The sequence below is a fragment of the Amaranthus tricolor genome, chromosome 12 (genome assembly GCF_026212465.1).
Source record: "Amaranthus tricolor cultivar Red isolate AtriRed21 chromosome 12, ASM2621246v1, whole genome shotgun sequence".
Classification (NCBI taxonomy): Eukaryota; Viridiplantae; Streptophyta; class Magnoliopsida; order Caryophyllales; family Amaranthaceae; genus Amaranthus; species Amaranthus tricolor.
In genome coordinates, this window is record NC_080058.1 from 11,750,967 (window position 1) to 11,765,144 (window position 14,178).

General features: G+C 32.8%; 1 protein-coding gene and 1 non-coding gene across 2 annotated transcripts; one reads left to right on the forward strand and one right to left on the reverse strand.

The window, feature by feature from the left end:
- Positions 1-383: 383 nt before the first annotated feature.
- Positions 384-499, reverse strand: LOC130797376 (U5 spliceosomal RNA). Its single transcript, XR_009038844.1, has one exon. It is a non-coding gene; the product is annotated as a U5 spliceosomal RNA (small nuclear RNA).
- A 2,101-nt stretch (positions 500-2,600) lies between these two features.
- Positions 2,601-12,347, forward strand: LOC130797348 (putative disease resistance RPP13-like protein 3). The gene is made up of 3 exons (XM_057659929.1): positions 2,601-3,187; positions 3,788-4,178; positions 9,859-12,347. The coding sequence occupies exons 1-3, from the start codon at positions 2,776-2,778 to the stop codon at positions 11,684-11,686; spliced, it is 2,631 nt and encodes an 876-aa protein (XP_057515912.1). The 5' UTR covers positions 2,601-2,775; the 3' UTR covers positions 11,687-12,347.
- The last annotated feature ends 1,831 nt before the right edge of the window (positions 12,348-14,178 follow it).

Consider the following 14,178-nt stretch of genomic DNA (forward strand, 5'->3'; position numbering starts at 1 on the left):
CGTCGACTCCACGATATAATAGGGATAGGGCATAGTTATCCCTTATCCTATTTTGTTTATATTTTTTAGTGTCATCTTTGGGTGGTTGCTCATAACCTTCTTATACTAATTCCCAAAAATCTTGGGAGATAAATATCGACCTAATTTGCATAGCCCATTGTAGGGGTGTCAAACAGGTCAGGTTGGGTCATTTTCAGATTCGGGTCATATATATAAATGGGTCAATAAACCCTTGACCTGAATCTGACCCATTTAATTAAATGGGTCAAAAATTAAAACCCGACCTGATCTGTAACAAGGTCGGGTCAACCTGCTAATGACCCATTTAACCTACTTTTTTTTCAAGTCATTAAATCCATATATTTCAGGTCATTTAACCCATTTGACCTTAATTAAAGGCTTCCTCCAGAAATAAACGTATGCCACTTAATGCAGCGAGCACACGGTATTCTTTAATAAAAGGCAAAAGAATAATTTGCTTTGTGCTCACTGCGTTGTTGCGTGAGAATAAATAGAAGCAGGTTTTGTTATTTATATGCATAGCATTACCTTGCACTTTTTTCTTGACCGATGTGGGATATTGTGCTTTCACTAGTCACTACAACAATGTACTTTTTTCTTGACCGATGTGGGATATTGTGCTTTCACTAGTCACTACAACAATGTTTTTTTTTTGAAAGTACTCCAAAAATGTAGTATTTTGAGAATTAGAAATAAGAAATCCCTTGTTAACTGATCTTTACATTAGAGTAAGTTAGGATGATTAGTAATAAAACTGAATTTACAAAATTCTTTCGTAGACACCAAATAAAAAGACTAAAATTTTCAATGGATTTAATGGTTTATGATTATTTTAGATTTTTAGGGTTTATGATTTATCACTTATCTAGTCATCTTTATGACTTTATTTAAAATTTTCAATGGGTTAATAAATGGGTTAAAATATGGGTCGACCTGACCTGATTGACCCATTTAATAAATGGGTTAAACAGGTTTTTTTCGGGTTTAAATATTCAACCTGAACCTAACCCATTTAATAAACAGATCAGGTCGGGTTGACCCATTTAATTAATTGGGTCAAAAATCTAAACCCAAACCCGCTAATTTCGGGTCGGTTTCAGATCAGGTTACCAGGTCGGGTCAGCTTTTGCCAGCCCTAGCCCATTGTTTATATTTTTCTCCCTTAAACGTGGAAACCCAATTAATTTGGGGGTAATTAATGGTTAAGGTCATTTTTTATTTTGTGTTTATAGGTTTATTTTATTGTGGAGTATATTGGTTAATGTGTTTAGGTTGTTTAGAGGTCATGGTTTTAATTAGCTCTTTATACTAAATGTAGGAAAATTTAGATGGTAAAATAGTAAATTGATTTATTTGGAGAGGAAGATGAGTGAATATATAAAATGAATATTCTTCTTCATTGCCAAAATTCATTACATCAATGGGTATTTAGAGTGATGAGTTTGGTTATAGGTTTACTAAAATATCTTAGATATTTTTATTTTTAATTACTTTTTTTAGGATTTTCTATTATATTATCTTAGATATTTTTATTTTTTAATTCTTTAATTTACATATTTTTATGTTTAATTAAAAATCTTAGATTTTTCTAGATTATTTTAACAGCGTAGGTAGGGACCGCCAGACGAATTTGAGAGTGTGTGAGGGTGGTTGCAATGGTTATGGGCCTTGTCGCATTATGTGGGAATGTTTGTGGCAATGGTAATAGTAGGTGTACATATTGAGATTTTTTCCTTTTTTTCCAATTTTTATTAATTTGTATGTTTTATTATAAAATTAATTAAAAAAATTATAAGGACCAATTGGATATAGCTAGATGGACTATTCAACCTTTACAATCGGTTAAACCCTTGATTTTAATGGTCAACTAACGCTTTTCATAAGTGATAGTCATTTACAAATGAACATATAGTTTTTTTGCAAAAAAAAATATAAGATAGCTTTTTATAAATAGACCAATAAATTAGATAGTTTTTTTTTATAATTTTTCCAAAAAATAAATACATATAAAAAGGACATAAGGTACCGCATTGTGTAAAACACACAACATAAATAAAATAAAGTCTTTATCAAAGATTAATGAAAGATTAACATTAATTAAAGATTAATTAACCAAAGCATTAGAATTATCTGTGAAAGGTGAATTGAAGGTTTGTTTGTTGAGTGAGTGTGCGTGGCATGCCCATGCTAGACCTGTGCAATGTGCCAGACCCTACTTAAACTGGTTGGGCTGGGTTCGATCTTCTGAAACTGGATGCGGCTCTAAAGGGATTGGGCTTTATTGCCCACCCGGCCCAGTTCGACCCGTTTAAAGTAGACGCTTGTTAGATATGGTCTCATCGTCATGATAGCTGATCTATTGAAAGCCCGACTAATAAAGGGTTGGGTTTGGAGTTTGATGGGCCTCGGGCCATTGCACACCTCTGGCCCTTGGTAACAATAATTTATTTAAAAAAATATTCTTGTTTAAAAGATGATACTCTATAGTAGACTTAAAAAAATGATATATCTTTTATTTCATTGTAATGTTTGTGGTTGTGGCGTTAGGGCTTCCAACCATATTTATGTTACTACAATTTCCTGTCAGCTTCTTAGTTAGTTGACTTTTCTGCTTTAGTTTTTCCATAAAAATCCATTACTGAGATGAACAATTTCATATAGACTTATTTTTTCATTATCAACTATAAAGGTTTCAAAATTTATTCTCTTTAGTTTTTATCAAAATTTTCTTTTTGTTTAAAAAAAAAAAAGAAAATGTGGAAATTTCCTACAGCGAAAAGTTTGCCTTTTATATGGAACGAAGCTAAAAAATTTTTGGAGGTAGAGCTTATGTTAATAAAAGGCATCCCCAATGGAATTAAGGAGATGAAGGAGGAGTTGAAAGAAATCCATGAATACCTGCAGAATGCTGAGAAAGATGCTGACGACGACGATGACGTGAAGAAGAAAGTTAAAAAAGTTAGACGCATCATGTACAACCTTGAGGATGTAATTGAGTTCTATGATCTCCTTAGACAAGAGCATGATCAGTTGGATTTTGTTTCTGGTTGTATGAAACATTTAAAGCAACTTAAATCTAAGTATGATATTGGTTACTCCATTGAAGAAATGAAAAAGGAAATAAACCAGTTGAGGGGGAGTGATGAGGTCTGGACCCACCAAACCGGTGAGTTTGTTATTTAATTTGTATTATTTTTATTTTAAATATTTGTTATTTATATGATTGTTTTATTACTAAAAATAAAAATTATGAATTGTTAAAAATAAAAAATGTGGCAAATATTATAAAACGAATGTAGTATAGAAATAGGACCTAAACTCCATATTCCCATGATTCTACTTCTCGTTGTTAATTAAAGACGGATTAGAAAAGTTATTTTAGGTAAATTAAAGCTTAAGCATCTTTTAGTTAATAAGTAAAAAAAAACCACAAAAAGTCGTGGTAAATAAAGTCTACGAAATTTCGGTCCAGGCCTCGCGAGCGGCGACTAATAGCAGCCAAAAAAAAGAAAGTGTCTGAACTCTGAACTCAAGTCGTGATGAGAGGTTCGCGAGCCGCGAAGGGCTATTCCGTTTTCCAATTTTTGCTTTATTTTATTTATATGCGTTTTTACTTTTTACCCTTCTGCTTACTAATTTCTTAGTACTTTTAGCTTACTATTTTCATAATACTTGTCAATAATATTACTTCTTATTTCTTAATTATACTTAGTATACTTATATCTTTATACTTTACTTTCTATATATATTCTAAATTATCCAACAGAGTCCTCTCAGCAGCAGCGCGACCCACGAATGTGGTTTGAGTACATCGATGAGTCTCAACTTGTTGGGCTTGATAGGCCAAAAGCGAAGCTAATCGAGGTGTTAGATGTGAAAATGGCTACACATCAGAGTCGTTTGATCGTTTCTGTGAAGGGTATGCCAGGAGTTGGAAAGACCACTCTTGTTCAGAAAGTGTATGACGAGGTGAAACAACTATTTCAATTAAAGGCGTGGGTCACTGTCTCTCAATCTGATAGGCCACTTGATGTACTTTTGAAAATTTTAGAGCAATTTAGATTAGTTCATATACTACAAGATTTCGGAAATGAGAGAGATGTTAAGGTTATTGTAAACAAGATTAGGAACTACTTGTCGCATAACAAAGCCACCAGGTACGCTTCTACAATTTCAACTTTTTATATTTGAGCTTTAAACTTACAAGTCTACTCTCGCTCTCTTTGCACTTTAAACTTCTTTTTTTTTCCCTTAATGCAAAGATATTAAGGGCCGGTTCTGGGCAAAGGCAAGATACGCATGTATCCAGGACCCATGATAAAATTAGAAAGAAATTATCTTTAGAACGATCAGACTTGAGACTTCAAGCACTTATGCACTTAACCATCAAACCAAAGTACTTTTAATGATAATTGTTCATTGATTTGTAATTATAGAATTATAAATATATGATTATCAAAGCGGATTACGTAGAGCTTAATTAGTGAACTTGAATTAGTAATTATTTCTAATGTTTTTTATGGCTTTTTCTTTTTCTACGACTAATACTTAAATTCAGGCTTTTATTTTTTCGACGACTAATACTTAAATTTAGTTTTTTATTTTTCAATATGTTATCATTTTTTATTTTATCCACTTTTTTTTGTTTATTGGTTTTGAGCAAATCAATATATAGGTGTTAAGTATATTTTCTTCATTTTTATATGATAAATAAATTTTTAAAGATTTTTATGTGGTTCTTTTGGAGGTGTAATATCTCAATAAAATATTGATATAGCATGTGAATTTTTAAAAGATCGTACTTAATATATTAAATATTTCCTTCATTCCTTATTGATTTTCTAAGTTTGAATCTTTTTGTTATAGATTTTGTTAAAAGTAGACAATAAAAAAATGAAAGAAGTCAAGGGAGTATATAAAATGTATAAATTATCTCGAGGCATAGGGTTAAGGGGATTTTAAATCATGCAACTACATTTTAAATCCTAGGTGAAATTCAGATGTTGCAAGTATCACCGACGACAAATTTTTAAGATAATTGTCTTGTCCTTGTTAATATAATGTAATTTTTTTATTAATTTAATTTTTACTCTCCAATAATTAGTGTTGGGATATTTTATTAATTCCAACCCTAAAAAATTGTTATGTTTACTTATAATCAACTGATTATCACGTTTTCACCATTGCTAAACACGTTTATATATATTTGTAATTAGTTCAAATTGAATTGTTAATAGTTAAATTATGACATATAAAGCGATAATTGATGTTTTATGATCTAACTCAATTTTAAACATATAAGCTTTAATTATCGTTTTAAAAACAAGTATTCAAAGTCTATAAAGATATTGTATAGGTTTTAGTTCAAATTGAATATGTTGATAGTTAAATTATGACATATAATTTGATAATTGATGTTTTATAATCTAACTCAAATTTGGAATTATAATCTTTAATTATTGTTTTAAAAACTATGTATTCAAATTGCATAGATAGATTGTACAACATTTAGTTCAAATTTAATACTCCCTTCGTTCTTTTAAGATCTTTTTATTTGGGTTTTTCACACATATTAAGGAAGATAGAATCTTTGGGTTATAGTGGGTATTATTATAATTAAATAGTAGTGTGAAGTAATGATTGTATTAGAAGTATAGGAGAAAAAATAATTATAAATAAAACTAAATGAAAAAAAAATTCCGATTTTATTAATGAAGATAGAGAGAGAGAACTTTACATTTTGGAGGGAAATTAACAAACTTTTTAAATTAGGAAAGTTTGGAGCTTCCAGCAGCAGCAACCATTAGGGGAAATTCAGCCCTCCATACAAAAAAAAAAAACAAAAGAGCCTTGTATTGGGCAATCTATAATTACATGGATTGATATTAATTTTTCCTCAAATCTGAAATTACAAGCTTGTAATAAAAAAAATGACTTTACATATTCCTAATCATATTATATTAACATTTCACAAAACAGCCTACAAATTCTTCAAACAGCTTACAAAAATCAATTGCCAAAACTTGTTCAAACAGCTGAAAATCAATAGCCAAAATTCTTCAAACAACTTACAAAAATCAATAGCCAAAACTTGTTCAAACAACTGAAAATCAGTAGCCAAAATGCTTCCAACAACTTACAAAAATTAGTAGCCAAAACTTGTTCAAACAGCTGAAAATCAGTAGCCAAAATTCTTCCAACAACTTACAAAAATTAGTAGCCAAAACTTGTTCAAATAGCTGAAAATCAGTAGCCAAAATTCTTCAAACAACTTACAAAAATCAGTAGCCAAAAATTCTCCAAACAACTTACAAAAATTCTTCAATCGCATCATTAGCCTTCAATGGCTTCAGGAAGTGAAGATGAGCAACAGGGGGCTTGGTACTTTGGATCGAATTCATACGTTCCAGAGTCCAGTTCTGAATCAGAAGAAGAGCAACAGAATATGGAAAAAATAGGATCACAGCAACAAAATCAGCATAAGCCAAGACTCACGAATGAGTTAGGCAACTTATTTTCCAAGAGATGTTGTCACTAAAGGTTAGTGACTCACTTCCTCATTGTATATTCAAACGCATAGCTCAAAAATATGGCTACACACATAGAACCATCCGAGATTTATGGAAACGAGCAATACAAACCAAGAAAGCAAACAAACCATACATTGTGGAATCCAAGTACAAAAATTGTGGAAGAAAAAGAGTGGTCGTACCACCAAACTTACTTGAGTCTAGACCCATTGGCGAACGCACTTGCATTAGAGATGTTGCAACATGTTTAGATTTGGCACCATCAACGGTGTGGAGGTTGATAAAAAGAGGCGAGATAAAGGCTCATTCAAATCCACTACACCCGGCTTTAACCGATGCCAACAAAATAAGGAGGGTGGAGTAGATTTTGAGCCTTATCCAAGAAGACACCATTCAAAGACACCCGATTTACAAAGAAATGTACGATTATATTCACATTGATGAGAAGTGGTTTTATTTAACCAAGTAAACGCAAAGGGTTTATTTAGCACACAAAGAAAAGGTCCCATATATGGCAGCGAAGTCATCAAAGTTTATACCTAAGGCCATGTTCTTAGGGGCCGTGGCTAGGCCTAGATGGAATCGTTTTGGTCAATGTATGTTTGATGCGAAAATTGAAATTTTCCCTTTTATCAATACGGTGGCAGCACAAAGAGATTTAAAGAATTGACCAAATGGTTCAATAGAAATTAAATCAACCGAATTAGTTAATCAAGAAGTTTATAGGAGTATGCTCATACAACAATTGATTTCGGCCATACTAAGAAAATGGCCAAGTGAAGGACCTTCCATTATTTTTATTCAACAAGATAATGCAAGGGTTCATATCACAAACGATAATCCAATATGGCAACAACACAATAGGCAAGGGGGTTTAACTTTCATTCTTACTCAACAACCTCCAAATAGTCCGGATTGTAATATTATAGACTTGGGTTTCTTTAGGAGCATACAATCACTTATACATAAAAAGATGCCCAAAAACATTACAGAATTAATCACAGTTGAGGATGCATTCGGAGAGTTACATCCAAAGACCTTAACTAATGTGTGGATCTCATTACAACACTATTTAAATGAGATTTTAAAAGTTAAGGGGTCTAATGACTATATACAACCACACTTTGGAAAGAAGGTTGAAGAAGACAATGACAGGTTAAGGATTCAAGTGAGAATCCCAATACAATTGGTTAGAGAAGTTGTAGCTTTTCTTAACCCAAATAGGGATCAACAACAAACACAAGCATTAACAGAAAATGAGGATGCTGCACAAACAACAGAGATCATTCAAGAAGCTTATGATCAGGCAGTTGAAGAAACTCAAGGATGACAAACATCAAAGCCCCTCAGTTTATTTTGTTCAAATCATCATTAAAATTGTAGCTTTAAAAACTTAGGAGCAACAATTTGTTAATCACAACCCATGTTAATGAATAGCAAGTCACTTCATTATTTTACATAATTTCAGAAAAAAGCCCCCTGATTCTTCATAGAGGTTATGAAACCTCTCAGATTACAATTTATCATCAACAAATGAAGTAACTAAACATGCTAAAAAATCAAGTGACGGGTTATGGTTTACAAAATGCTACTCAACCAAGTAATCAAAGTAATTTTTTCAGAATTTAGAGGTTCAACAATTTGACATCACAGGGGCTTGTACACATAAAACCAGCAACAAACATCAACCCTAAAACCAGCAACATAATACCAACAGAAGAACGAAAAAACCCCAAATAAACCAGAAGAACACAATATCAACAACACATAAAAAACAAACGAAAAAACAAACATCAAACATAAATACAAGATCATCATAATCCAGCATCAAACAACAACAGATAAAACCAGCTCCAATTTTTCAAATTTAATTAACAAAAAAAACGAAAAATCAGAACAACCTTACAATCATTAAGCACGTTTTTTGGTGTTCAATTTTGCCCTAGACGCAATAACATCTTCAGGAGTGTCAGGGACAACCAAATTGATGTCATCTTCTTCAAGTACCTTTTCAACAATAGGAGAAGTTGGTGAAGATTCATGATACACAGATGTGGCATCATCTTCAAGTACCTTTTGATATGCCTCAAGATCTTTTTTTGACCACTTTAAAATTTCATTGGAGTAGGAATGGGAACGACCATTGAGGGAACAAGAACACAACTCACCATAATCGCATAGACCGTCATAAAGATATGAAGGAATTGTGGAGTCACTCTTAGACTCGTTGTTTTCTATTGCAAATACTTAAAGGTTCAACAAGAAGTTAATGGTGGATTCAAGAACAGGGAGTTTTAAATTTTGAACCTTTGCCAAAAAAAACAAAACAAACCTCAAAATGATGAGAATAAACCGATTTACATTTTAATGCAGTTAAAATGCACTAAAAATGAAGAACAAACAGGGGAAAAGCCATGAAAATGGTGTTCATGAAGAAAGAGAAATGACTGTTTAAGAGGAGGAGGAAGAAATGACCGTTCATGAAGGCAGTAGGCGTGATAATGAAAAATGCAAAGGCAAAGAAGGAGTAATAAATGTATCCGGATGATTCCGGGTTCATTAAAAGAAAAGGGGGGTTTTTAAGGGGTAAAAGTGGGATAAAAATTTTCTAAAAATAGAAAGTATTCTAAAGTGGAAGAATTTATGATACTATCCGTTATAGTAAAGTGGAAAAACTTAAAAGAACGGAGGGAGTATGTTAATAGTAAAATTGTGACGTATAAAATTGATAATTGATGTTTTATAATCAAACTCAATTTTGAACTTATAATTTTCAATAATCGATTTATTCATTAAATCTTCGATTAGAGAGATTTTTGGTGTTTTACAAATGAAATGTCGATTTCTTGATAGTTTCTTGAATATTTACAGAGATTTGTAAAGAATTGAATATGCAAATCATTTTGATTTTGTTTCCTAAATGTCTAGCTTGAAGTTTTGGCGGTTAGAAAATCATTTCCATGAATAGCGTTTTCAAACGTGGCAGTTATTATATTTTCGCTTTTTTTTCTTTTTTTTTAACCAGTAATGGAATTGGGCTGGGGAGGAAGATGAGCCGTCTTCTACTAAGACGTTCTCGTGCAAGACCGCTTGAATATTTTAATAAACTTGGGTTGAACTGGGTTTTCAAAGTTGGCCCAATATAAAGCCCCTATTAAGTTTGATGGACTCTCATTCCGGTCCAACCCATATTTACTTTAATGTAGCTCGACTCGTATTTGGCCCATTAAACACTCCTAATTACAATATTAGAGCAGGCTAATAATGATGTTGAATTCTAAATTTGTTTTTGGTTGTGAATTTACAGATACATTGTTGTTCTTGATGATGTTTGGGGTTACGAGTTATGGGACTGCGTGAATTGTGCCTTACTTCCTAGCCAAACGGGTAGTAGAATATTGATGACAACCCGTAAAGAAGAAGTTGCAAGATACTGGGCAAACTCATCATTATGCGGGGAGATCTATACTCTACATCCGTTGTGTGATGAAGATGCGCGGCTTCTGTTCCGTAAGTATTTATTTCAGGAGAAACCTCGTTCTGATTCTCAACACGAATTAGAACAGATATCACGTGATATAGTGAGAAAATGTGGGAATTTGCCGCTTGCAATTGTGGCAGTCGCTAGGGTTCTTTCGAGGAAAGAGAGAAATCAATTAGAGTGGAGTATAGTACGCGATAATCTTGGACGTGAGCTTAGAAATTGCCCCAAATTTAAAGATACAAGAACGATAATGTTGTATAGCTACCATGAGTTGCCATATGAGCTTAAGCCGTGTTTCTTGTACTTTGGCATGTTTCCTGAGGATCGAGAGTTAGAGGTGGATGAGCTTATACGGTTATGGATTGGAGAGGGTTTCATAAAGGGTCAAACAGACAACACTCTTGAAGAAACTGCACAAAATTATGTTAATGAACTAATCGAAAGTGGCTTGGTTATTGTTTCATATAATTCACATCCACGTTACGAAGCTAGGTGGATCAAGGTTCATGATATTCTACATGAAATAATATTGTCCAAATCAGAGGATCTAATCTTTTCTCACGTTATGTCAGGTAACGCTTTGACTCAATTTGAAATGTGTAGGCGGCTATCAGTGATTAATATCAGTGAATTTTGCAGTAAACAGACTGTGTCATATATCAAAGCTAGTAATTATAATTGCATCCGTAGTATCATATCTATAAGCTATGGAGCATCGCCTTGTATGCTGCTAAGATCACTCCCCATGATTGCTCAGTGTCTAAGGATACTTTATCTAGAAGACAATACTAAAACTGATGAAGACATCCCAAAAGAGGTGGGAAAACTACAAAACTTGCGCGTTTTATGCTTGTGTTTCTGTAATATTGACAAGCTTCCAGGGTTCATATGTCAGCTCATAAACTTAGAAAGCTTGGAGATAAAATACTCATCGTTCGGTAGATCCATTGAAGTACCAAGAGAGTTCAAGCGCCTTTGTAAGCTACGACACCTTCTTGTAAATTGGAAAGCAAAATTCCCCAGGGGAGTTTTACAGAGCTTGATTGAGTTACAGACCTTAGGAAAAGTTGACGCGCTTAGTGATGGCCTAGAGGAAATTAGATGTTTAAATCAACTGAGGAAGTTGGAAATCAATAACATAGATGAGAATTCGTGGTTAATATTCTACCCTGCATTGCAACAAATGAATGAACTTCGATCACTTGATGCAAGTATAGTCGATAATATTGTAGGAACCTTGGAGTTAAACTCAATTATACTCCCACAAAAGCTCGAGCGACTTGTCATACATGGCAACTTAGGACGAACAAGATTTCCAAGTTGGATGGAGACGCTAAATATGTTAGTTAGTTTGTCGTTTTGTTTCTCGGACGAGTGGCTAGAGGATCCTCTTCAAGTACTTCACAATTTGAGCAGTCTTGAATCACTTCACCTCGATCTTTTACATGTAAACACACTCGACTTTGGTGAGCATGGATTCAGAAGTCTCAAGCGTTTGTATATTTCTGATACAAAATGTCTAAGAAGCATATCAGGAGCTCTGCCACGTCTTCAAAAGTTACAGATAGATGCAGAATGTGATATGACAATGGAAATGCCAGATCGTATCAGAAAGGTGACCTCCTTCCACTATTATCAGGATCGTTCTTGATGAGCGACAAGAAATGATACACATACATACACTAGGGGGGGTTTGGTATGAACTTTGTTAATGTGAAGTAAGGAATTCAATTACCATTACTCCACATATTTTGTTTGGTATAATATCAGGTTAACCCAATCCCATTCTTGAGGGTAATGGATACCCTTATTTTGTTAGGACTAATTTATATCAAATAACAAATTTGATATGTTGATCGGTATTGTCCAATCTTTCAAGTGCTTTTTGATTAATGTTGTGTAGAGAATCAGGTTTGTTCCCCATATGATTTAAAAATGAACAATCCTTCCCACTATTAACTTTTTTCCAATTCTTAAAGCCAACATGTGTAAAACAACCAAAAGACTTTTTTGTGAAAAGAAAACAAGGAAAGCAAAAGACTGCATCCTTTGTTGAATATTCTATCCAGGGAAATTTTTAAAACCAAGTGGACTGAAATGAACGTAAATGGTTGTCTCGTCCAGATAGTGAATATGTAACAAGAATGGGTTGAAATGGTTTCAATTTAACATACTCCCTCATTACTTTTTCACGATCATTGGGATGATACTCATTGATTTGTTTACGTAATCCAGGATTGCATTCAACAACAAAATGGTTACCATTATCACCTAACTCAACTCTTACAAATTTATGAGGACGATTATTGTTAGTAGTGGGAATGTCATTTCTTTTTCTTCCTTCTGGATTTTGCTGTTGCTCATGAGTTTCATTTTGAACAGTTGAAATTGAAGCTTGCCCGACATTGGACATTTTGAAAAAAAAAATCTAGTGTTCTTGACTTCATAGTTCATACTATTAATCTATTATATATTCATGGATTCACCTAGTAATGACAATTTTTAAAACTCCAACTTTAAAATAAAGAAACACAATGATGTAATTTATTAAGTTATGAATACAAATTTATGGAAACAATTTCTCAATTCTCCTAATAGCAAATTTATGCACACAAATAAAACAAAGCAATTTGGGTATGTTATTTAGGTATGAACACAAATAAAACACAAATTTCCCAATTACAAATAAAAAACACAAAATTCCCAATTACAAATTAAAAAACACAAAATTCTCAATTACAAATTTTTCAAATAAAAACAAACAATGATCCATTGATTCTAAGTTTACAAATTACAAACCAATAATTCAAACAAAACAAAAATGAATTATTATAATTAATGAATAAGAATTAGAAACAATTTACCTTTAAGGCTTTGAGAAACTTCTTGAGTACTAATTCAACTTTGGTTTAGAGATCAATACTTCAATTTTAATTTTGGAGGAATTCCTTGAGCAATAAGAAATGGAGTAAAACGAAATGGAGTAATTAAAGGTAATTTTGTTTGAGTTTCAAAAAAAAAAAAGGAATTTGAGTAGTTATAATTTTAATTTGAGTAATGTAACGGAGACAGGATTGGGAATGAGGCAATAATAATAATGTTGCCTATACTACTATACAGTAGGCTACACTAGGCTAGCCGTCAATTGCATTGCATATTTGAGTATTTTAAAGAAATAAAGTTGTTGCTAAGTTTTGATCCCCTATACCTAAAGTTTCAAGGTAAACAAACTGACCAATGAAGTACACCAATTTCTTTGTTAGATATTAGACTTTTTTTATACATATACTATAAATTACTAAGGGGGCCGAACCATAATTACAAAGGAACATATTTAAGCCCCCCACACCCACCCACCCACAAGCTTCGCCCCTGCAAACAACCCCTAAGTGTATATTGAAAAACATACATAAGCCAATCAGATTGAGTTTAACTCCAAGGTTCCTACAAGTAATGACTTTGCAACATCTTGACTCAAGACTGAGTGGCTTGCTTTCGTTCATTATTGGTGTTTATCTCTTTTAGAAGATGGTTACGGGAAAAGGATAGTTTTGTAGTGTGTAAGTGTTAATGATAACCAACCTAAGGCTCACCATAAGCCACAGCACTGCAGCACACCTAATACCTTCCCTCCAACACTCTACTTTCTGTTATTTGCTTTCTTGTGCAGCACTCTACTTTGCTTCTGTACTTGTACATATATATATATATATATATATATTCCTTCCTTTTTTGTAAATAGATAGTGATGTAATAAACATTCTGTAAGAAAAACAGTACACAAATTCTTATTTACTCCATTGTTCTTCATAGACTGATATTTTGGTAGTCATATGTGTGAATCACATTTTATGAGTAATCACATAATACTTTACTATTGATGTAAGGGAAAATTAAGGATGAGCTTTGAACACATTCCTCATTGTTGTCTTTATGAATAGATCTAGAAAGAAAATCGTTAAGATGGTGCTTTCCATTGTTGCTGATTGCTTTTCTGGGAGCAAGAGAAAACATTTATGGATTTTGAGTTTGGAGAAACGCTTTAGCATAAAAGGCTTTCAGTTTGTGTAGAACTAATTTGAAAATAGAACATATCCGGTTCAGGACAATTTATCCAGTTTTTTGAAATTCGAATAATTCCGA

Coding starts and splice junctions, on each gene's coding strand:
- LOC130797348 (XM_057659929.1), top strand. CDS start 2,776: ATGTGGAAATTTCCTACAGCGAAAAGTTTGCCTTTTATATGGAACGAA. Junction 3,188..3,787: donor GGTCTGGACCCACCAAACCG/GTGAGTTTGTTA, acceptor ATTATCCAACAG/AGTCCTCTCAGCAGCAGCGC. Junction 4,179..9,858: donor TCGCATAACAAAGCCACCAG/GTACGCTTCTAC, acceptor GTGAATTTACAG/ATACATTGTTGTTCTTGATG.